This window comes from Sparus aurata, chromosome 14, assembly GCF_900880675.1.
Source record: "Sparus aurata chromosome 14, fSpaAur1.1, whole genome shotgun sequence".
NCBI classification, from domain to species: Eukaryota; Metazoa; Chordata; class Actinopteri; order Spariformes; family Sparidae; genus Sparus; species Sparus aurata.
The window spans coordinates 10,596,689-10,622,371 of NC_044200.1; the positions used below are offsets into that span (position 1 = coordinate 10,596,689).

Sequence of the window (25,683 nt, forward strand, 5' to 3'; positions counted from 1 at the left end):
AAAGCAGAGGTGGAAAAAAACTGCATTTTTAGAAAAATTCCAGCGTACATGTGGACCAGGCCTTAGGCTCCTAGGCGAGTGGTTTAAACATCAACACTCAGCTCATAGCAGCTAGCTGCATGGCTATCTAGCAGTACAGCAGCTTAATTCATAGACGTTTAAACAGAATACAGTTAGCAGCATTTACTGTGTTGATATGCTGCCCTTATTGTGGGGAGTATGAATCCAACAAGTGGACAATTCTTACATACTTTAAGATAAAACTTTATTGACAAAGGGGGGAAAACAAAAGCTAGCTGGCCTTTAACTTTATTAGCTGCAACTTTATAGAGACGGACACATGTCTGCATTTATAATTATTAACGAGTTACACATTATTCAGACTCTACTGTTGTAGCCTATATTTTCATGCTAATACCTTTATTTGTAACACGGTACATTTACACTTTATAGCAGTACTGTAACCCAAGTCAAATATCCCATTACTTCATTCACCATCTCTAAAAATTAATGTCTGAAGATGTCTCTGTAAAGATGTTAAATACAGGCTATTCTGTTCAAACTAACTTCATATTTTCCCAGCTCCTCCTCCAGTTTTGGGTTTTGGGTCACTTTCACTGACTGGCAGCACTTTGGCTTCCGTTTTTTCCCTCAGAGTGATCCACTGTTCGACACCCAGTGGGCTCCTCTCCTCCTCTCTCCTATTGGTCAGAGGGACGGAGCCGCTGCACGGGGGAACCTCCCAGCTGTGAGCGGGCAGAGAACCCCGTCGGAACCCGGAGAGAACACCGTGTTCCTCCTTACAGATGAGCCTGCAGCTGCTGCACACACTGGGACAGACTACACAGAGTGGGAAGTAAAATGGCAGACGAGGTGCATGTGTCGTTTAAATTCCCTAAATAAGACGTGATTCAGGGGCACGGAGGAAGCTGCAGGGATTCATCGTCACTGCTGTGATGAAGATCTCTCAGTGCTAGTGATGAAGATGGAGAGATTGACACAAGATTTAAGCTTGAACAAGATCATTACTTTTACACCTACAAATATTGTTTAGCCCAGACATGATAGATAAAAAAAAAATCTATGATCTATTAATAAATAATATTGATAATACGGCTAAATTTCATTTAAAGAGGCACTATGTAGTCTTGGGGAAGACATTTAAACTCAGAATTTTAATATTTACAGTATTAATGAGGTAATAATAGAAATTCAAATATTTATTTTTTCCATAACTGAATTAACAAACTGTTCTCAGAGGAAAATAAGGTCCTGAGAACTATGTTTGAAGCTAGACAGGTGGCAGGGTCCGCCACATATAAACAAAGTAAAACATATTGTGTTGTCCTTTAAGGTCAATTTGTTTATTCAGTCATGAAAACAGACAACATAAGAAAATATCAATCAATGAACAACTTTCTCTTCTGATTTAAATATCCTCCCCACAACTACACAGTGCCCCTTTAACTTGGATAAAAACAACACACACCAAAGAGAACAGAGACCGGCAGGAAGCTTTACACAACTTTATTGAAGATTGTGTATAAATACACATGCACAATTCAAATGTAAACCCAAGTGAACTCAAGTGCAGCCAAACCTGGAAACCCCCGTAATGTCGTCATGCAAGGATGTCTGGATTATTATTTTTTTTTTACAAAAAAAGTCCCAAAACAACAGAAGCATCCTTTCTTTAAAAATATTCCCTCCCTGACAAGAGCACAGGCAAGACTTTGCAAACTAGTGTTTATGTGTGGACTCATCCACAGCCCTCCCCTCCCTCCCCAGCGACATTTCAGGTCTTGCCAAGGTTTTAAATATATTGTCTGTTTATTATTAAATGCTTACATATAAATAAATAAACTTTATCAAATGTGCACTCACAGAGTGAACTCTTATGTACAGTATTGTATAAGCCTATAATAGCAATCACATCTCATTCAGGATGGGGTGAGTCGCCCGAAAAGCAAGGCAGCGGCGAAGGCGGTGAAGCCCACTGAATTCAAAGCACAGAGATGCTCGTAAAAAGGCATGGTACACGTCTAATATTCTGAGGCGACAACAGGTACGCTGATGCTGTTTTTACAATGGAAAGAACAGGTAGAAAAAGAAAAACATTAACACTCCACCATGGAGAATAGTTTTTACGTCGATGGAGGAATATCCTGCAACAATCTGCCACACAATATTTTCACTGTATCATGATCCCAAAAGCTGAAAGGCCTTTTAGGCTGACTCACCCCATAGATTTTTTTTTTTGTCCCCACCACCCCTACCCTCCCTCCCCCTTTCATTCCCACAAAGATGCTTTTACCCCCCCCCGTGGAAAGGGACGCATTCAGCAGTACCCATGATTTCATACAGCTAATATCAAAGGCTAAGAACCCATTACCATCGCATTCAACCAAACCAAAAACAAAAAAGGGAGCCATGAAACAAAAAAAATTAGGGAAAAAAAAAACAAAACACATCTGGCCCTATAGAGAATCAAAAAGGCATCAACCACATACATCTGGTCAGTGTTCATTCCATTCAGCATACATTCAGGCCCTCTTGTGGATTTAAAAAAAAAAAAAAGCAGACAAACCAACAAATCATATGGACATTCGCACATGAGTGTAGGTGTGTGAAGGGGCCGTGCGAGAGAAAGGCGGCGCTGATTAAGTGATGTGCAAAGAAAAGGCGACTGGTCTGAGATTGAGAGTTAAGGCCGAGGTGATGCAAACAAGAGACGAGCCATCTGATGTCAGCGAAATCACCGATGTTTTTCTAATCTCACAGTGCCTCTGATATGAGGAGGGAGCGCGCAGAGAGCCGTTGTAAAGCTTTAAAACACCACCTATGAATAACTTAAGAGGGAGGGTCGGGGAGGGGGGGGTCTTTGAGCCTGCCAGCTAACTTTTAAACAGATAACGGAACGGGGTTAAGACAGAGTGCTTCTGGAGCTCCTGAAACATCTTACGCCGATTTCGTTTTTTTGCAGATGAAACACGCAGAGTTTTTGAGTCTGTTTTTTTTTTGCAAAGTTAGCTGGATGCCTGCTCAATCCTGCTTTATTTTGGAGGAGATCAGAGAGAGCGTGACGGCGGAAAGCAAGGACCTTAAATTTCTAAAGTTCATGCCAGTATGCTAATAATCTGTCTAAAAATGCGAGATCACAGCAGCAGCAGCAGCAGCACGAAGCTAGGACAGTTTGGCTGTTTGACACTTTGTAAAACCACACAACTATGAGCGTCACGTCTCTACGCTGAGTCTAGACAGTAGACACATCCCGCCGCTGGCTTACTAAAGGCAGCTTCCTAAACTTTTTATGAGAGAAGTAAACCCTCTGAGAAAGTTGTTACACAATTGCAGTATGTCTGGCAATAATACACACACACACACACAAACAAACAAAAAAAATGGATGGTTGGTGATTGTGCAAGTTCAAAAATTTTTCAGCGCATCATGAAAACCCGATGTAATTCAGTGTTTAAAATATTTACAAGGTCTAAATGATAGTAAAATGATATGCCGACGATGCTCTCAAAAATATATATATATAAAAAAAAAACAACAACAAAAAGGAACACAAAAAAGCAGGAGGGCGAGTCAGAGCGCCACACCACAGCACTGTGAAGCCTCCAAATCAGCCCTGATGTGAGTCTTTTCAGAGAGCAGGTGAGCAAATCTTAACGAATGGACGTGGCGACACACTCACAACACTTGACACACACACACACACACACACACACACACACACAGACACACACACACACACACACAACACACACAGTGATCCAACCACAGAGGAGGGCCCTGATATCTGGCGTACCCCGGCAGCTCCCCGTCATCCCCGCAGTGGCTCCGCCTGTCGAGCGGGCCGAGTCCGAGCCGCTGGGTGGGACCGTTGGCGCCCGCTGCCATGCTGTGTGTCCATATGGCTTTGGATGGAAAGATCCTAGTCTCTCTCTCTCCATTTATTCCTGTCCTCGCACGCCTCAGTTGGTTTTCATGGCGACGTCTCGATTGGGCGCCTGCTCCTCCTCCTCCTCTTCCTCCTCCTCTTCTTCCTCTTCCTCCTCCTCCTCGTCTTCCTGCTCGTTGTCGTTCTTCCTGCGCCGGTTCTCATTCAGGTCCTCCTCGTCGCTCAGGGCTGAGGCGGCAGAGGCGGCAGCGGCAGAGGCGGCACCCTGAGAAGAGGAGGCGGTCTTTCTCTCCTGTCTCCCCTCGCCTTCGTTTTCATTCTCGTTCTCGTTCTCATTCTCGTTCTCGTTCTCCTCTCCTTCCTCCTCCTCCTCCTCCTCGTCCTCCTCCTCTTCCTCGCGGTCCAGAGCGAAGTAGCCGGTGCCCTTCACCGTGTCCTGGCGCTGGTAGAACAGCACATAGCCAGCTTTGGACTGAAGGAAAGACAACAAAGTTAGCCGGCTACACAAACAACTCCCTGCTGCAGCAACTTTGAACACTAACTTTGAATAACATGACCGTGCATTTACTGTGAACCTCCGACGATGAGTCAACAGGATGCCCTAGACTGCATTAATTGCAGTTTGCCCCCAGGACAATTTTTCCCCAAGACAAACATGCTGTGAGGTTACCTCCTGAATTCTAATTGGTTAAAACAAATGATGACTCATCGGTCCATCCAGAGGAAGTCAGAAGATAAGAAGTCTGGTGATATTTTTTATTTTCCTCATCATTACCATGAAAAAGGATTCAAACCAAACTATGAATTGACGCGACTAACAAGCAACATCAGTGAATCAGATGTTCATCATTTTTCTAATTATTGGAATTTGTGGGGTTTTTGTCCAGCAGCTGATGAAATAAATGTTATTAACGCAATATCCTTTCTCTGTCTATCAACAGTCTGTGGTCTCATTTAGAGCTATCCCAAATGATTATTTTTCAAACGATTAATCTAGCAATTATTTTTTCGATTAGTCGACTAATCTAACGATTAATTTAACGTTACATGACCAAACAAAAGTAACGTAGTAACTGTAACTGTCGTTGGTAACTTATATGAGGAAAAAAATACAGCAGTTGTAGGCGGAGCAGCGTCTGTCCTCCCGCCTGTCCTACCAACTCTTCGTCACATTTCTGCCCGAAAAACAGCGTCTGTCACCTGCAAAAACCTTTAACTCACTCAAGTGGTTGTGTTGATAGAAATCACCGTGATGGTCAGCCCTCCCGACCGAGACTTGAGTGAACTTTCCCCCAGAAAACAGCCTCCGTCCCCGCAAGTGACAATAGTCACGCAGCGACCTGTTTACTGATGGTGATTATATAATAATGTAATTTAGCGCGAAAAATGTAACTCTTTCACCTTCCAGGATGTTTAGGGGGCCGGGTTCTCAATCACTACACATTATGAACGGTCTGTGGGTTTAGATTGACAGGGGGGACACGTCCCAGCCCTAGTCTCATTCACTGTTCCGCCTCCACACTAACCATGTTTACACAACACAAGTAACAGCCTATTAATCTGCAAATTAACCAAAGTTATTAAGTATTGTGGTGTAGCAAAAAGCCTCCAGACTGTAGGGAGGGTAAGTAGAAAGTAGTAATGGTATTTCACGTGGAACATTCTGATATTCCGGTTTTAGGAGTGTTCATTGGACATGTACTGAGAAAAAACGTCAGCTGAGGGTTTAGTACATGCAGCTCCGGCTGTTGTACTTTCCCCTATCTTGTCATCATAAACCACATATTAGAGCGAGTTTATTAGACCATGCAAGGCTGCATGTAAAACAGGAAAATTGGTTGTGCAAAAATTGACAAAAAGAGACAGCTCTTAATAAAAATGAAAAAGTCTTAAACACAAGGACAGACTCAGCATTAGTTATATCATATTGTTGGTTTCGCCCAAGTCAAAGCCAAAGTAACAAGCTGAATACAAAATGACAGATAGTTTGCAATTTTTCAGTGTAAATATTTTACCTACATGCATGTCATTGTTTCACTTGTGTCTGCGCTACGGTGGAAGCCTCAGTAGGTAGTGAGGAGTAAAATCCTTGACAAATGTCCTCAATACTGCCCAGAGACTCCACGTTGTTCCAGCTTGGGCTTTCTGGCTTCAATCACTTGCTTGAGTTGCCTTTGCCAATTACTACTTAATAAATTACTGTTCCAAAACAGTAACAGTAAGAGTTCTCAGGACCTCATTAGTGCTTTTTTTTGGGATTGCCACCACAGCTGGACGTCTTTGAGAAATCAGACTGTTTTGCAGTGTAATAATTAATCCCAATTACTTTGATGAAATTAACTTTTCTGTGACGAATGTACATAAGGACTGTCGCCTGGCTGCCTGCAAACGAGGATGCTCACCACTATTTGATCTTCGTTGGCAGGAGACACGCTGCTGTCGTCATAGTTGTACCACTTTCCATCGTCTTTGTTCTTGGCGTACGCGGTATCTGAGCAGAAGAAGGAAGCATTAGGAAGAATTAGACAGGTTTCTCTCTTTACCGATGTGGCAGTTCAGCACAGTATGTTGGCTGTTTATAGACATTTCTACACATTTCTTTAACAGGATACCCAAGGAGAAAAAGTCACTAACTTACAGCTGTGGATCATCACCGAGTTAGATCAGTTCTATCTAAAACTTCCTGACAGCTCTTTTGGTGACTCCAGTGAAAACCACATTCAAACAAGCATCATTTGGCTACAATTACAACGGAATGACGGTGCAAAAAAGCAGCGAACCGCCCCGCTGTGACGCCTGTGGTGAGCTTCAGAGTGAAACAAAGCTCTGTTTGATGAGGGACCTGCACACACCAGTCATGACTGACAGAAACAACATGCTTGCTGCCTGTGCAATCACAGGGTCTCAGACATGTTTCTTGATTATGCTTCATGGAGTGATGAGGAGCGTTGGTGCATAAAGCAACAAGAAAATCTATCTCGTTTTACATATAATAAGATGAATAATATCAAAATGGATCCACGCCAAAAGAACACAGAGGGAAGCAGGAAGGAGTGCTGAGCGACATGTGGAGAGTCTTACAGTGGCCTCCACCCATCCCTCCGTAGTGGTTGGACACGGCGATGAGATCATAGCGACAGGGCCCAGCGTTGGGGTTGATGAGGAACTCAGACATATCCAGGTCTCTGCAGGAAACGCATCACACAGTATGTTAGACGTTGGCATGAATTATTAACAAAAACATTGTGTAACTAGATGATGGATTTAAAAGAACACCTGTCAAACCTCAGATGCTGGAAAACCTTGTAAGGGAACATGATGTCTGTTTCATGTATTTCACACAGATTTTATGTTTTCATCTGTCTACACTTTCTGTCTACTTTGTGGAGGCTCGAGTCCCATGATTCATTGTTTACTACATCAGCTACCGATGCAACCTTCCCCTAGTGCATAAACTTTACTGTGATATTAAACCATTCTTTCATAATTCATAGACCAAATGCTTTATAGAGCAATTGTTAAAATGATTGGGAGAGTAATCCTTACTGAAAATAATTGTTAGTTGCAGCCCTTCTCAACAAAATGATGAAAAATCATCAGGTATGAAATGTTTCAGATGGAAATTATTTCACTGACGGAAAAAAAAACTAATCAAATTCTTCATGCGCATGAGACTATTCATCTATACGTATACACTAGGTCTGCATATATTGTATGTAGATGAGGTAAAAACGGAAACAATGGACAAGCTGCTGAAAACGCCGTGTTCTGCTGCTGTGATTTATTGCCTTTCCTCTGTGCTCTGTGTGTGTGTGTGTGTGTGTGTGTGTGTGTGTGTGTGTGTGTGCGCGTGTGTACCTGAGTGGGAAATCAACAAGCGAGTCCAGTTTATCCCTCATATAACGACTGTATGAGAAGCGTTTCAGATGGACCACCAGCACCGGCGGCAGAGACCACAGGTCCAGCTTCTTCGTGGCCTGTTGGTGTTGCTTGCAGTTCGGACAGTACCTGCGAGGCCACATGCAACATTTCATGTTAGCAGATGCAGTCGACCCCACCTTGTTTGTGTGTTTTGAGCATGCGGTGGGTGTTTTCTCACCACGGGTCCTCGGCCCCCAGTTTCTCCTTGGTGGTGAACAGCTCGATGCAGTCCTTCAATTTAAAGAAGGCCTTCTTCTGGGGCTTGTACTCCATGCTCTCGTGTTTGTCAAAGTCCTGCTCAGTCACACAAACACACATAACAGCTGTTGGAAAAACACTTCTCATAGCACTGCTGTGTTCCTGTCATGTCCCTCGTTTTGAAATGTGCTGCAGGGGTGACTTATTTGTATGAAGGCTAACCCACAAAATTAGCATCTTCACCATTAAGCTTCCTAGTGCACCATACTACACACACTTGTTAGTGTTGGCAAGTAGAGTTTCCGCTTTCTGCGTGATAACGTTTAATGTCCCCCATTACCTCTGTAGTCTCATTTAGCTTCTTGTAAGCAACTGCCCTTTTATAGATACGCAAATGCTTTAAAATTCACAATTTGGGTATTTACTGACATTTTTATGTTGTAGAACAAAAGGTGAACAACTCATTGTGATTACCACAGACCTTATTTCAGGCATCTAACCAAAAACCCATTGGAAAAGCCCCATGACCTCCAGCTGAGAGAACTGAAAGTGTGAAATTGCCAACTCATTTCCGGGTTTTAGGACTAAATCCTGCTGCACCCTTTAGAACAAAACTGATAATGGTTTACTCTGAAGAAGAGTTACACAAGTTTTTGGAACCCACAAGTTAAATATAGACTAATTAAATGAAAACTGGAGGTTTAACACCTTTCTTTAGGATCGAGTGGCTGCTGCAGGTGTCAGGACTGTGACCTTCACATTATAAGTCACTCATGCTTGTTACCAGGGCTTCCCGCTGCTCCTGACTGGTCACATCGCCATATTTTGAAACCTGACAGCAGACTGCTGCTATGTTGCATTTATACTGTCAAGTTGGATATCTGCGTCAGATAAATATATGCTTTACCTCGACGACGGTCTCATCGAAGTACTTCTTCTTGATCTCTGGTTCCCAGTCCAAGGAGAGATAAGAACGGTCTGTAAAAACGAGGACACACAAAACCACGAGTCATCCTTAATGTTACCATCATGGTCATTTATCATTCAGTTATTTCATCCCTTTATCTACAGGGTCATTTAGTCTGGTGCTCACAAAAGGATTAATTTACTTTCCTGGGCTGCGATTCAATTATAAATTAACATATTATCCTTACAGTGTAAGATATCCGGAATTTAAAAAATACCTAGTTCAATTAAAAAATGTAATGATTGGATACTAAATCGTGAGCATGAATATATTTTGAGGGACATTATGAGTTTCTACCGCTGAGCCGAAGGTGTCCCTCATCGAAGCGGATCTGCCTGGTGTCCTCCTTGATGAGCGAGAAGTCAGTTTTCCCCATGTTATTGAACTGGAATGTAAAAAGTCTCTTTTTGTTGTGCCCTGCCGTCTGCTGGCCTTTGGTGGAGTTCTGAGGGCCGACCACGCCATTCTCCAGCTCGTTGTCCCCGCCCACGGAGTCCTCTGACTGGCTGTTGTCGTTCTCGGAGGGCAGCTCCTGATCCTGACTGGACTCGTCGTCCTGCTCGTCGGTCTCCATCTCGCCTGAGGGAGGACGGACGAGATTTTTAAGCACTTTACTGACTGTAAATAACAAAAGCCCAGAGGCACAAATCAAGTTAAGGTCTACAGGTATTAGATTGTAACACGTTCATGCGTGTGGATGAGGGTGTTTGAGCACTCACTCGGCGACCCCTCCTCCAGCAGTCCATTAGTGGCGTTACCATTGACAGTGTGTTGTTTTGTTGGCTGCGTCTCCTCACAGTCCTCTTCTTCCTCCTCTACTGAAGATCTAACGAACCGGCTTCAAACACAAAACCATTTTTAGTCCTTTTCTAACCTCTTTAAACAAGCTAAGCAATGTCTTCTAAAAAGGTCTTTTAAGTGCTTCTAGATTCCATGCCATAATGCCTTGTAGATAAGACAAACTTATCTGCGGTCACCAAAATTTGATGCTCATTAGGTGAGTGTCAATATGATCCACCATGGAGACACATGGACGTACCAGAGGCGCAGCAGCAGCATGTTGTAGAGTTTGTCTTCACTGAGGGTTCTGGGGACGGCGATGAGGAAGGGCTGTCCGAAGAGCGGCGTGCTGGTGTGGTTGTAGCCCGACTGCTTGTACTTCTCCCTCAGGTGCACCGGGATCACTACGTGGTCCGTATCCTCCACCCTGTTCACCGCCAGCTCAAATCTGCACAGAAGAAGCGTGTGCTGTTTGGAAATCCGATAATCTGCTCAAGATATTTATGTCCTTGGCAAATATGGTGATTTAAATTGGTGGAGAGCCAACTGTTCTACGCTTTAAATCTCCGACATCGAAATGATCAATAGAGTTATCGAGGAGATATTTAAAACCAATTAAAATTGAAACCAAATATTAAATGATTGAAATTACACCACGCATTCGCTGTCAAATCTTTTTTTTCTTTCCAAGTAGTAAACAGCATTGGGGTCGTTACACAGAAACAGTGATGTGTCAGACGTTACTCATTACCTTCTCATTTCTCTGCAACATCGCCTGAGCAATATCACGTAACATTGATCTTTATAAAGGGCCAACTCTTAGCCCTATCCGAGTAAGGAGAAAATAAAAAATATCTTTCTTTTATGGTCCATAAGTGACACATAAACTGCATTTAACAGAGCAAACACACTCAAACTCTCTCAAGTCACTTTCTTACTGTAAACGATGGCTTTACGGTAGACTAGCCCAGCGTATATAAGGTATTTACCACAGCGGTTATCCTGTCCCTTGAAAACGTTTGCTAGACAATCTGTTCCTCCTCGGAGTAAACTAAAGACTGTACGGAGTGTAAAGCCTCACCGTGGACGCAGTCGACAGTGTCGCTGCGTTGAATTTCACGGCTATCAAAAGAGATTAGCGTGCTCGTTGTGTGAGCGTGCTTGAAAACCTTCCATCCGCTCAGTAGGCAGATAGATGAAGGTCTAATGTAACCCCAGCAATGACATGGTAATTGTTTGATTAGTACCTGTAATGTGATAACTGAATTTAGGAGCAGTAATCTGTTAAATTACTGCGATCTAGACAAATGTTATGTGATTACAGGAATTTCTTTATTACCCAATACCCCCAACCGCCAACGTTTGTTCATCCTTCTGACAGAACGGAGAATGGAGCGGATACTCTGCATAGTATTTGTTTTTCTGAAAGACATTTCATTATCTTGTGTTGCACTATAACAATTAAAATGATTTCAAATCTCGACAGTAAACAAAGGCCCTGACACTTCTACTCAGCCAGAGGTAAAAGATAACGCTCCGTCAAAACTGAGATAACAGAGTGTGCCTGTCAGCCAAGTTCCACACTCACACATAGATATCATCTCTCTCCATGATGCTGCTGAGGTTCTCGTTGGTGGCGAAGATCCGGTGGAAACGATGGTTGTAGATGTCGGTTACAATCATCTGGGGGGGATGAAAGACGAGTGGAGGGAGACACAGTCAGGAGATTTGTGGAAACATTATCAACCTGACATATGGCAAATTCTCGAGATTATTAAGTACACAAACTAATTTGAGTGTTAATAACTGGTCTGAGTTGGAAAGTACTGTTTCATTTGCATTTTCTGTATATATTTTTCTTTTTTTGCTTTCTTTATTCAGCTCCTTGATCGATAGGAAAGGGAAGCAAACATTAGTAGGCAGGGAGCCTTGAAAGTGAGCGGCGTTAGTGCCTGGAGTGGAAATGACTGTGATGTTTATACCTTCTCAGCAGGCACCCCTGACAGGTTGGACAGCGAGGTACACAGGTCAGAGATGTAGCCCACCTTCGGCACGGTCAGCTTGTACTGAAACAGAAACACGCCACCTTTAACCCCCCGCCTTCACGTGAGGTCGAAATGTTGCTCTCCCGGACATTACTTGTTACCTGCGTAGGTTTGGCCAGAGGGTCCAGTCGGACCAGGTAGACCTCCAGCGTGCGCTCCTTCTTCATGGGCAGGGGCAGGGTCAAGTAGCAGAAAGGGTCAAAGGTCACAGAGACCTTGGCGCACACAGGACACACTAGGGTGGACTTGAAAAGGCCGTGGAAGATGTCCACGATGATGGAGTCGTTTCTCTTGATGTGGTTCTCCCACGCCTCCTCTGCCACCACCTGAGATCAACAGCAAGGCAGAAGAACTGATTGTTCAAACTATTTATACAGAGGTATATAAATGAGTCATATAAAATGAAAACGCACACATTGAGTCATACTTTATAGGATGTGAGCAACACTTTCCCTTTATCTTTGGACAGCTGTATACACTTTAGGATCTGGACACAATTCAACACTTTTATCCCAACCTCACCTTATCAGGCCTGCCATTGGCGTCCTTCAGCTGGATGTAGGGCTTCTTCCTGATGCGGTTGAGGTCCTCGTGAAGGCCGTCCAGTAGAAAGGCTAGCAGCTCGTGAGAGTCCTGCTGTTGGTAGCCCGAGAACTGCGGGGCGAAGCGGCCCACCTGGGTCTGGAGGATGGAGAACACGTGAGAAAACAGAACAGATGAAGAAGAACTGGAATGCTTTCTACCCAGATTTAGAGATCAATAAAGTGAGAAGGGTAACCACTACGATAAGTGACTATAGTGCTTTTACAGACCCTTCCTTACAAAGATGTAGAAACAACATTGTTTTGATAGTGACCCCGACATAAACAACTCTCTTATGTCACCTTGAAAGGCCTTGGGGTGACGTAGCTGTATTTGCCCGTCCACAGCTGCTTGATAAGCTCCGCGTAGGCTCTGGCGATCTCCCCCTTCATGCCCAGCGGGTTGTCCACATTCAGCTCCTCCGTGTACTTGTCTTTGAGGAAGTACTCCGTCAGTGGAGGGATATTGCTTAAACACTGCAGGAGAGAGGGCAATAATCAGCAGAGGGTGGATTTAGGCTCTTCACAAGGAACTGCTTTGCAAACTTCCACGCTGTCACTGCTGGCACTCATGATATGCACAGACATGGAGCTGAAACTCGTCTACATTTGGGTTCTCAAGTGCCGTCATTTCTGCAGCGAAAAGTTTTTTCTAGACTCTGCACACAAATATTTAAGACTTGGAGGGGAATCGAAATGAATTTCAATTGTCCCTGAAGGCATTCCGTTACCTGCACTGCAGAGTTCATGAAGCAGGTGTTGCCTAGGTTAGAGAGTCCACAGAGGCCCGAGCGCTCACTCTGCCTGCTCTGGTCTGAGTAGTCATAACTGTTGTAGGCATTGTAAGACGGCAAACTATAGCTCGAGTTCTTCACACTGTGCAATAAACATAGAGAAGTACAAACAGGCAGGTTATAGGAGGTCAGATAAGGTTTGTCAAACTGCTACAAGCAAAGGAAAAGTTGAACACATAATGGAGCACATCTATGCTGACTGAACCAAGTATACATTGTTTTTTTTAGCAAGATAAGGTTGTTAATACACTCAACAATACACTAAAAAATACCATCAGCTTCCACTATTTCCTCCAATAAAAACAAATTACAATCCAGCTTCAAGCTAGTCCAACTGCAGCGCTCAGCAGACCTCTGCAAGGGCTGCAAGGCATCGCTGCTCGTTTCTGGCTCCCACTGGTCAAGGGAAACAGCTGTGATGGCGGTGGAGGCAGTGGCCTCGCAGTTCAGCACACGGTGGTGGTCCACCCTCCTGCTGTCCAGCTCCACCGCCTCAGGCCTCAGGCACCACCAGCAACACAGGAGCATGACATCTCAGCCCTGCCCCGGCCCGCGCCGGCCCACATGTCCGCGCCAAACTGGGCGACCGGCAGCCCGGACAGGGTTGGGATGAGGTTTGGTTCCGGTTGTCAGGCGGCGCATGCGAAGCTTGGATTTTAGAGGCCGTGAAGCAAAGTCCAGCTCCAGTCTCTACTGTTAAGTCTTCAGCTGAACCCGGTGAATGCTCCAGAAGCAGTTTGGGGAGAGTCTGGACCAAGTTTAGGCCTAAATTTGACTTCCGAGTCCAGCACAGGCCAACGACCAAACCACAGAACGCACAAATACACACTCCTCCTCTCTCTCAGAGCTAACTAAGCAGCTCCCCTCTTCTCTTCTCCCCCCTTCTTCTTTTCCGAGCTCGACCGCCTGTCATCTTGTTATCCTCTCTGCCTCAGATCCCTCCTGTCCTGTCCTGTCCCGTCCCGTCCTGTCCTCTAGTCTTGTGCTCCTCCCTCTGGCCTGCCTGCTGCTCTCTGCTGCTCTACGGCTACCGGCGGATATTTATAGCAGCATCAGCAGCAGCAAGGATGCTCAAGACTACTGCTACCAAAGCTAGAGGTGCACAGAGAGGGAGAGAGAGAGAGGGAGAGAGGGAGAGAGAGAGGGAGAGAGAGGGAGAGGGAGAGGCAGAGAGAATAGGGGGGAGGGGCGGACAGTACAAGGGGGGGGAGGAAGGGGGGGGGGGGGGGGGGCTGACAGAGGAGAAATGAGATGGGGATGGAGGGAGCAGCTGATCCACTGCATCCAGCTGAGGCTGCAGTATTCACAGGCCTGACTCTCTCAGTATCTCTCTCTAACACAGATATACACACACATTAACACGTTCGCTCATGCCGACACGCCATTTATCCCCCTCTCTTACACTTGCGCTCTCATCTCAACACACGCATTCACACTCTTCGCACCCATTTTGAGCCGAACATACACCTTGACACTCCCTCTTTTGCCTGCCACGGCCGCCTGTATGTTTGCTTTTATAAACAGGGATGCTTTTTCATAAATAAAGTAACCCCTGAAGAGAGGGCGGGTTTCATCACCGGGGGCCGGCGTGAGTGCGTGTGGAGGCAGGCGATGAGAGGAGCCGGAGCAGGAGCAGATGAAATGTATTCTGAAGGTCACTTAAGACTGCAGAATGTGTGCATCGCAATGAGCTCGGGGGAGAGGAGAGGTAAAAGAGAGAGAGAGAGCGAGACAGAGAAAGAGAGGGAGAACCTGCCTGCCGGAATGCGGGGACACCGCCTAGTAAGATGGTGACACTTAGCTGCTGTTACCAACACTAAACAGACTGGGCCAAATACCGCAAAATCTAAAAGACAAGTGTTATGTAATGCCGGAACACTTCATATGAAAAAAAAAAAAGAGGCCCCATGCATAATTCAGAGGAAACGACAGCTCTGGCACACCAGTGAATCAGGGACAGGAGAGCTGCTGGGAGTAAGATCCAATTTCCCCAAGTCACCCACTCTCTGCATCCCACAATCTGAAAGATGCCACCGCCATCAGACAATATGAGAGCCGAGCTGCGAAATGACAAAGTGAAACTAAGCTCCCAGTACAGGCCAGTTGCAGAGATAAATAATTGGAGAGATCTTCTTTTCACTGAGTGTAGGAAGGGCAGGCTAACCTCACTTCAACACCTTCCTTCTTCCTCAATATTGATTTTGCAGGGTGGCCGAGCTCGTGGCTATTATTTCTGCATTCCAACGGTATCGAGAAAAAAAATGCAGTGCAGAATGTCTATATCTAAAGACACACACACACACACACACACACACACACACACACAGAGAGAGAGAGAGAGCATGCAGTAAATCACACACATAAGGGGGAATTAGGGGACAGTAAAGTCTACTGGACGGCAGAGGTGAAAGCTCCACCCACAGCCCAGCAGTGCTCTCTAGCAGAGGGCCGACAGAGCCGCTGGGTCCCGGTGCTTTAGTGACAAACATTAATTCATGCTACAGTGGCGTTTTCAGAAAACAGAAACTGAAAGTCGGACAGAAAGTGAGCTGTGATTCACTTTGACATGGCAAGACACCTAGACTGACTGATATCTGAGTTGGGCTTATGATTTCAATACAACGGTTAAATAATAAAAAAAAAAACTTTAGAAAACACGGGCTAGCACACAAGCTGCATGATTATACATACAGGTCTACCACCGTTTTCTTTTGGAATTATTAACAATGACTATTTGTTTAGCAAGTGTTGTGAAACCTCCGAAACTCCTGAAACTTCACTTTCAGCACGCAGGACACCAAGTTGGAAATGCTGAATGTGCAACGGGCATCATGAAACAAAACCAAAACTAAAGGATGGAGATGAGGGCAGTTAAATCTTACAGAGGCCAACAAAATTATGTATGTTGGTTTGAAAGATAACCGACAGTTTCAAAGATTCTGTACCGTCCAAGGATTGTAGACACTCTCTGAATACAGTGCAGCGCTGATGTTTCATGTTCAAAAGTTAATGCACAAGTTGCAATTGCATTACTGGATACATTCCTCCAAAAAAACGAAAATTCTCCTCACCCTCAAGCTGATGGAAAGTCAGGTGAAGTTTCGTAGTCCACAATACATTTCTGGAGTTTCACAGCACAGCAGTGTTGCATCATACTTCCATAGGGTTCCATACAGCTTGTCCCGTGTAAACCAAGTCTCCAAAATTCCCAAATTGAGTTGAAAAGACGTTACTGCAATGCTTAGCTCTTAAGCTAAAAGCACACACCCAATCTGAAGTGAGTGCACTGGCTTGACCACAAGTGGAGGGTGTAAAATAGACTCTCCACATCAATTTGGGTTATCAGGGCTGTCAGAGACTTAGATTATGCCTAACAAGCTCTATGGAGCCATTTGTTTGTCGGTTGCTTTCTCGCATTTTAAACAAAAGTCCCCATCTTCAGTTGGTTAAGGAGAATGCTTCTTTGCAGTGAAGTTCCAGAAATATTCTGTGCCGGCGACTTGTCCCCTTAAAAAGTAGAAGTGAGGCTGTCCTTGGACCAACAACTGTGTTAGAACGACACTGATGCTGGTGGTGAGTGTGTAAGGCTGTACGTAGCGCTGAGAAAATTAATTAGAATCCGAGAGGACCAGTTCGAAGAAAGGACTCAAAGTATACACCAGTGTATAAAACAGGAAGTCAGAGTGTAAAACTGGCTTCATGCATTTTCCATCCCAGCGATTAAGTCAGTCAGAATGTGACCGGAGAAGGAGCTGCAGGCCGACAAATCTTACATCTTTCATCTCTCAAATCTGTCAAAAGGCAAAGTCGAAAAATGAATCAGGCTTCAAAAAATCCTACTAAATTTTATTCTGAAAGCAACTGAGTTCATTAATGAGATCCTGTTATTTGGATGTACTTTGGAGTTTAATCCGACAACAAAGGTTCAGTCTTAGGTCATCATTCGAATGTTGGCGGTAAGTGTTGTATGAGAGTAATGGATAAAGTAATTATCAAATCAACCATAATCATGCAGCCCTTGCCAGCGCAATTAATGAGTAAGGTAGAAAATCGGAGGATCAGATATGATAACTAATGCTGATAAGGCACTCAGAGTCACTGACAGGCCTTTTATAGAGAGCACTGCTGTCGCTGAAGAAATTTCCAAAGAGATCGATCCCTCGTGAGCCCCCTTCCCCCGCCCTGCGATCAGCACTTAAAGCTGAATCATCACGAGATAGCTTTAAGCCCAGAACCACAGCCAGAGACAGACCTGAACAAGAAAAAGTCGAAACTTCATACAAGGTGTTGGTGCTTAAACTGAGCAGAACAGCTGAGAAAAAGTCCAAAATGGATCAAACTAAACTCACTTTCTTGCTGCGGTAGTTTCTGCAGAATTTAACACTTCATAAGTCAATTCAAACTGGATCAAGCTTATCGATAAGCAACCCTCCAGACTCCATCTCTGGCTGTTGGCGTCCAAACCCCACCCCCTCAGCTCTTCGACCCACTACTAAGCCTTACTTCCTGCTGTTGAAGCTGCTGTTATGATTGTTTGTGAGAGATGAAGGCGAGATCTTTGGCAAAGCAGAGAGATTGGAAGCACCAGATGACCTTCAAAAGATAAAGAATAGATCATGAGTTAGAGGAGAGGAAATAAGGAGCTGTTCCAGAGAGGTGCGCGAGTGTCAATTAAATAAAACTGGGATGAATTGAAATAAAACGGAGGGATATGTCAGCAACAAAAGGTCAAGCAAAAGAGGTAGTCTGAGGCAAAGTTGTAAGAGAGAGGGGGATTTTTGAAGATGATGAGGTGCTATAGTGACATAGCAGCGACACCTTACACAGGGTTTGCACAATATCAATTTGAAATTTCCAAAGAAAGATGAGGATTTCTGTTGCTGTGTCACATCCGATCGAGTTTAATAGTCCCTAACAATTCCATTCTGTGTAATCCTCCAGCATATCAACAGACGTGTTTGGATACAGCGCGGTAATGGCATTCTATTTCTGTGGCAACTTCTTTTTTTTTTTTCCTTCAGTCAACAAAGCAATATAAGCCAGGTGATGCGCCGCTCACTCACTTGGGTGCCGTGGAGCCTCGAGGCCATGTGCCATCCTCATTCTTCTGCTCTATTACGAGAACCTGTGGGAGACAGCAGAAAGAAAAGAGGGCTCCATCTGCTTCCACAAATTTAAACCTTTAAGTGTTCCCATCCTACACCCTGTACTACTGAAATTTAAGATGTCGGCCCTGGGGGGGGGGGGGGGAAAGAGCTCTTTTTAGATGCGTTTTTCTTTGGATTAGTTGGACGAACTAGATATTTTTTTTAGGGGTGCGGATTGTGAAATTCTGGTACAATACTGATGTTTAAAATAATAATTTTATCAGTGACTAATAGTTGATACTGACGCTGTTGTTCATTGTCATCTTATTTAAGATGTCATGGCAAATATATCTCAAGAGACTAACCATGCATATATATATATTTTTTTTTCCAGATTGATTAGATAATCAAATGTTATAAAAAAAAGACTTGAAGATGATATTAGACACATCTTTTATAAATAAACACAAATAAACAGGTGTGTTTTGACTTTCCCCAAGTACTGAAAAGATCGGATTTCCGAGTGAGAAAGAGGGAGACGGACAAATCTTATCTCCCTCTTTCACTGTGTGAGGATTTGTCTGAGGCTCAACAATCCTCTGGAGCAGCTGCTGATCTGAAGCCCGCTGACCCAAAGTGGCCAGGTGTCTGTATTAGTCTAGGTCCGTACAGAGGCTGTGTCTGCTCTGGTAGACCGTCAGGTGGATGCCAGGACATGTGTGCACGGCTTAAGCAGCTTACAATGGGAGGTTAAGTGGCTTGCGTGGCAGCTGACTCACAGATGTTGGCGGGTTTGGGAGAAGGGACTGGCTCATTTACAGGACAGTCTGACTGTTTTGTGTTAACATAACTCCACAGAGAGTCAGATGACGATTTAAATTCTACCGTGTGTCACATCAAATAAATACATACCTGTTTGGCTGCTCTAACCATGCTGTGTTGAGGTTTTTTAAGTTACAAATGTACTTAGGTTTATGTTGAGTGTTTACCCAGGAGAGAAACTTGGTAGGAAATAGGAGCAGTGATAAAAAGAAACAGACAAGAGCACCACCTGAAGGGACTCAAACTTTAACACAGCAACAAAGAAGAAACTTGTCACAGTACCACCTACAGTGTCTTAATGACTTCACGGTACAGGAGCCCCAAAAAGAAAGTAATCAAGTTGAATTTGATTACCATCCAGGTCATGATAACCTGGTTCAAATAAAGCAGAAGAACTGAGGGTTTATTCTGAAGCCCCGCTCTGTTGTGGCCTAAAAGGGCTGACTGGCAGAGAGCACAAATATGGAAAAGCTATCTGATAAGGGTGATTGAAACTAGAGCATATATCACTGAGCTCAGGAATAACTGTCTACATCGCAAGCCATATTTGGACGTCTCGGTGTTGATTTTGTCAAATACATTTTTTTGACCGACTCCTAACAAAGAACCTTGCAGAAGTATTCCAACAGTCTACGATAAAACATCAAAAGTCCCTACCTGTCCTTGGTAGAGGCCGGCGTCTTGAATGGTGCTGTCAGGCTTGTTGAGAGGCTCAAAGGTGTTGCTCATGTACCTGTTCCACAGTCTGGTCTCCTTCTCATCAGGAATGCTAAACAGCTTCCTCATCTCCTTCTCTATCATATCTGCAGCAAAGGGTGAATATTTTAAAAATGAAAAGAAAAAGACAGGTTAACATTATGAGGCTAAAAACAGAAATAGCGTCAAGTTTACCAAAGCCACATTTCCACTGTACCAACTTTTCCAGGGACTTGGAACCTTTTGTGGAAGTTCCTGCCCCCCCCCCCCCCCAAAAAAAAAAAAAATAAAACTTGTGGTTCAGGCTCTGTATTACTCTCCGAATATACAGGAACTTTGGACATCAGGGTTTGTAGTGCCAAACACAAAGTCCAGATCTCAGTGTTGTATAGTTGCACGAAAAAACATGACATGGGACACTTTTACATACATCAGCAGATTAATTTCCCTAATCTTCATGGGTCGTGGAGCTTTAAGTTCCTTGAAAAGTAGTTCCTGGGACTGCAAATTCTGGGTACTTTAGGTGGAAACACAGCTTTATTTTGCAGGATGGAGAGAGATTAGAGCAACAAAGGAAGAACTAATCACTGAATTCATCGGTTATTATGTTTGCAACCTGCAAACATAGAGCATGAGGACACATGGTCGACAAAAGTCTGTATTATTAAATGTGGTGAAACTGAACATGGAGGCACTGAACAGGATGTTTGGATTTTAGAAGCCATCTTGTCTTTCATTTATTAATATTAAAGAACTTCTTGTTAGTGTGAATACCAAAATAAGAAGTAATCGCAGATAAATTCTTTAGCCCTAAACAGACCGTCTTCTTTGGAAAATGCGCATCAAGTCAAAAATAACATGAAGATTAATTCATCTTTTGAATACTCATATATTAAATAAATATAACTATAAATAGGAATTTTTTTTTATATGTATCACAAAATAAAAAACAACCTTAACCAAAAGAAAAGTGTAAATGAAAAGTAGCATAAATCAAAGTTATGAAAATATCTAACAACTGAATTTAATTCAACTTTAAATCAACAGCAATGTAGCCAAGACTCCGGACTGACAGAGGACTACCTATTGTGTCGGCCTTGCTGAAGCGTCTGGTGATCACATTGTCCATGTTGCTGTCTTCACAGAGCTTCAGCTCCGTCAGGTACACCTCCACCTTGCAGTGCTTCACAAACATACCCTGTTCCACCACCTGAAAAATAAACAGAAAGATTATTAACTGCCCAAATAATCTAAGACGGAACCCATGAAGCAATAAAATACAAATATATTGCAAACCGTGACATCAAATGTTATGTGTACTAGCACTGGTCTAGATATCATTTTTGGGGATTCGAAGCTTCAGTAAGAACACAAGCTATCATGCCTTCCTCAAACTCTAGCCCATTAATCCCCTTCCTACAAACAGAAGGGGAGACACAAGCCACTGTCCATTCCATCTCCACAGTCTCTTGTAAAAGCGAGTAAAGTACCAGCATTGCTCGTGGCACAGCATTTGTGCATGCGGAGAAGTGCACACAGGTTTTGAGAATAATTAAACACCACAAAGGAGCTCCATTTCTTGCTCTTTATCAGTCTTTTGCCCCTTGTTTGATACAGCTGACACAATATCTTCTTCCTCTTAAAAAACAAACAACAAAGCACTCAAATACTAACTTTGACATCGATTACCATGGCAATGGTTTTCAGGTCAGCCCTAATATGTACTTATAGAGCATAAGCAGATACCGTGCATTACATTCTTACCATTAGTTGCTGTAATGAGGAAAACACAGCTATATTATACAAGTACCCCTCCGGATAATTCCAGACATTCTCAACTGTTCTTAAGTATTACCTTTGTGTCGTATCTGGGCTACATTAGCTGACTGCTCCAAGCAAAAGCGTGAAACTAGAAAACAGTATGAAGCAACAGATACGTGTTAAGACAAAACACAAGACCTGTAGATACATCTCTGCTGTCACTACATCAGACAAAAAAAGCAAACTCCTGCTCATCATGTCAGAAAAATGAAGCTTTTGCAGCAAGTCAACCAAACATGGAGCATCTAAACCAGCTCCTTATTCTTTAAATAGGAACTACTAAGCATTCTATCGCAGCAGCCCATCAAGTACACCTCTTACATTACTTCTTTATGATCAATTATTTGCAGTCTCAAACCACGAAAATTGTCTGGTAAATTGGGGGTTGTACTAGCTCTCAGAGAGAACAAAGTACAGTCTGCTGGCCTGGTTGCCACTCATCTAGTGTCCTGATAGGAGCAGAGTGAAGTGCCTAAATTAGCAGCACCTCGTGGAAACAGCTGAGGGGTCCCAGCCTATTTATTTCACCCCCGAGCCCCTCCGACGTACACGCGCACACACAGTACCAACTTCACAAACCTCCCTGAGAACTGCAATAGTCATGCACATGGCTCATATTCCCCCCCAGCCCACACCTGCCTTAACCATACCCCGATATCCCGATGGGCCCACCACCCATGTGTTTGTAAACTCATCGCCAATCTCTGACAGAACTTCTTAAATCAGAGCCGAGCCAAAACCATTTACCCCACCCACCCCCCCCACTCCTCCCATACTGGTTGTGCCTCTCGCACTCCTCTCAGAAGCTGCTTCACTCAGTGTGACCTCAGCCGGCATTCCTCCACTTCAAAAAACAAGGACACGCAGGAACACTCCGCCGGTGCTGGCAATCAGACCAGAAGAGGACAAACGGAAAGGAAACATAGCGATAAACCCGTGACTAGAATCCTCCTGAATCTTTTTGTGCCTCCCCCCTCGGCACCTCAGGATGATAACCCCACAGAAGAAACAAGGAGTTCGGAAAAAACAAGAAGAGAAAAACTAATAATGAACCTCCTGCATGTTGTGTCGCGCAGATCGCTCCATGTTTCTTTTCAGTCATCCAGAACGTCGCCTGAAAATAGAAACCCCGCGGCCACCCGATACGTCCAGCGACATACATGGCAAAATGGGAGGGTCGATGGAAGGGGGGAGAAAGACTAGAGAGAGAATGATACAGGAACCTCTTCTAGCAGCCATGATGGCATGACTAGTGAGATTTAAAGCCGGGATTTGATACTGTAGGTCCCGTTAGGTTGTAACCGCCATCATTAAATTATTCCACGGTAAGCACACATACAGTGATGCAGTGGTTTGTTTCACTCTACCAATATGTGTGTGTAAAAGTATTTTTTACCATAAAACAAATAAAAGCACTTCATGATAGAAATGAACAAACAGCTGAAGGGAATGAATGAAACAGACAGTCACTGTTGCATCCCCTTCACGCAAGGTCTCCAGTACACGGGGAATTAATCTTATCGCATCTAAGTCAGCCAATCAATACCTACTGCAGCATTTCCTATTGCAACAAGCAAAGGCTACAGTATTCCAATCCAAACGAAACTTTGTGCTTAGCAGTCTCTACTTTTCTATCTGTTAAAAATGTATAACAAGCAGCAGTGGAGACACACCAGTCTTATCTTGAAGTACTATAGTTCTGATATCAGTTGGCTGTGTCCTTTTTTTTATTTAGCATTGCGTAACACTCTTGCAGTACTCAAGTTTCTGTTTCAATTGCGCTGCCCTCTGATATCCTGATCTCAAACAACCACATTTGCACACATTTCTCCAGTTCAACCCGTTGCAAGCCACACCAGACACCTCAGCTACGGACCACAACCATTACACTGCACCAGAGGGAGGCACCTTGGCCAGTATTATATAATGAAGCGAGCAGAACTCTCTCCAACCATCAATTTATAGTCCAGTTCTCATGATTGAACCCTTACCTTGCGTGCAATTGGCTCCTGACCCTCCTTCAACCCATACCAGCTGACTAACTTATTCCAGCCCTCCGTCGGGACCAAGATGTAGTCGAGCTCGTCGATGAGGTGCTCCTTGATGGCCAGCACATCCCCATCTAGAGGCAGGGAGGAGGTGAGAGAAAGGGTGAGAAACCAGCAGGTAGAGGGAGGAGGGACAGCACACTATGGGACAGCACTTACAGCGCTGACCCTGCGTTGACTGTCTCACACGACACAAAACACACAAAGGTAAAAAGGTACACTGGAGAGCTTTCTATGACCATCCCCCCCCCCCCCCCCCCCCCCCAAAAAAAAGGCTACTCTATGGAGTCATTCAACAATGTTGTTTTTTGTTCCCTATTCCTCTCAACTCTTTGTTGCTACTTCCAGAAGGATAAGCTATGACAATGTGGTGCAGCAGGCCACGCAGTATTTACGATAAATTCCTAATGGTGATTAAAGTTCTTGCGAGGTGATGTTTCACCTGACTTACCTCTGAGAAGGCCAGAGTTATCAACTGGCCCTGGGTAGACATTCTGGTCACCCATCTGGTATTTGTCCCAGCTGTCATATCCCACATATTTCTTCCACTGTTTGAACCAATGACTGTCCACAAGGTACCTGCAGAGAAGGGAAGCTATATTACTTCAGCTCTGATAAAGCACGATGGCACTGATCAGTCTGGATTGTTCAAGGGTGAGGCAGCAGTTTGTAAGACGTAAATCAAGGCTTTTGTATTTTCTTAACACACTGAATGGTGATTGTGGAAATACTCTGGCAGGAGAAGGCTACCTTGCTGTGAGTTCTCCAAACAAATCTGACTCTGAGAGGCTAATATGACACAGATTGATAGTTGTAACAGTAGCACTGTTGACGCCGACTTGAGTTCAGGTTGCTGCATGACAGGCCAGCTGGCTCTGTGATTTTGACAGGTGCTTCTTTTCCGACTCCGCCCTGCCGAAGTCGACGGGATGAACCCACTGACTGGCAAACCACTTGGAGCTTCGGTGGACTAGCCAATTAGCTACTAGCCTGCTAACTAGAGCAGACCAACGAATGCAGCCTCACTGAGATCGTGTCAACCGATAACTTAAAAAGCGACACTGCTATTTGGAAGCAGCGCATGTAATCATCAGAATGCAACATGTGATGTAGAAAATACGTGGGGTCTGTCGTTCTTCACTGACAGTTTAGTAGCTAGCGTTAGCCGAAGCAGCGCTAGCCTGCCAAGCTGACACACATGAAGCTGACGGGCTCCCGTTAGCTAGCTCGGAGCTAACTGTCAACACGGCCCGTCACCTCGGCTTTCTTATCCTCCATGGCGTTGACAGCCTCGGCGGAGCCGGCCGACGGCCACGCGGCATCTCTGAAAAGGCTTCAGCTCAAGTCTTACCAAGTGTCTCCCTTTCTCAGCTGTGTTTTCAACAGTGCCGCGACCTCTCCTCTCTGGGTATCCAGATCAGCCGCTCCTCCTTCCGCCATCTTTCCTCAGACATCACCCGTTGCATGCTGGGAAAGTTTGGGGCGTCACCGAGGCACGTAGAGGGTGACGCTGCTGTTTCATCCAATCACCAGCTCGCCGACGGAACTGGAGAAGCGTGACACCCAGTGGTAAAATCATTCTAGAAAAAATGATCCAAAACTGCTCCATCATTGTGTCTCCGCAGCCTTCTTGATGTCTGTACCCCTTTAAAAAGGTCTTCACCAACTTTAAGTCTTTGTCCAACCAGGAGCATTATAATCTTAAAAGTTTTTAACATAACATTTCATACAGGGAGTAAAATACCTCTAAGCAGAGTCTTACTTCATTAAAATTTCGTCTATGGACCTATTTGGAGCTTTGGGTTCTTTTCTTTACATTAGTGTCCTATAACATAACCTGATTTTTCTGATCAGAAATTAAACATCCCCTCCTATTTTGAAACCGCAAATGACATGTTTTCCGGCATTTTTCTGCAATTATTATGATCAGTAAATTAAAGGGGCACTGGTGATTTAGTATCAGTGGCGGTTCTAGACCAGTTTTAAAAGGGGGGCCGGGTTGGGGCCGGCTTTTTT

At 44.3% G+C, this 25,683-nt stretch overlaps 1 protein-coding gene across 4 annotated transcripts; it reads right to left on the bottom strand.

Moving 5' to 3' along the window:
• Positions 1-1,511: 1,511 nt before the first annotated feature.
• Positions 1,512-25,147, bottom strand: usp15 (ubiquitin specific peptidase 15). Of its 4 annotated transcripts, XM_030439946.1 has the most exons (22): positions 25,019-25,147; positions 24,119-24,246; positions 23,611-23,741; positions 20,882-21,008; positions 19,760-19,905; positions 18,257-18,318; positions 17,697-17,786; positions 13,131-13,275; positions 12,703-12,876; positions 12,341-12,499; positions 11,920-12,144; positions 11,756-11,839; positions 11,362-11,456; positions 10,033-10,221; positions 9,713-9,831; positions 9,291-9,572; positions 8,934-9,004; positions 8,007-8,122; positions 7,766-7,915; positions 6,989-7,092; positions 6,310-6,398; positions 1,512-4,379 (listed from the first exon to the last, which is right to left on the bottom strand). In XM_030439946.1, exons 1-22 carry the CDS (start codon positions 25,105-25,107, stop codon positions 3,981-3,983), a joined length of 3,174 nt encoding a protein of 1,057 aa, XP_030295806.1. In that variant the 5' UTR covers positions 25,108-25,147; the 3' UTR covers positions 1,512-3,980. The 4 variants fall into 4 exon arrangements, with proteins under 4 accessions (XP_030295806.1, XP_030295807.1, XP_030295808.1 ...); XM_030439947.1 differs by lacking the exon at positions 17,697-17,786; XM_030439948.1 differs by lacking the exons at positions 23,611-23,741; positions 24,119-24,246; positions 25,019-25,147 and adding an exon at positions 22,673-22,694.
• Between the last annotated feature and the right edge of the window lie 536 nt (positions 25,148-25,683).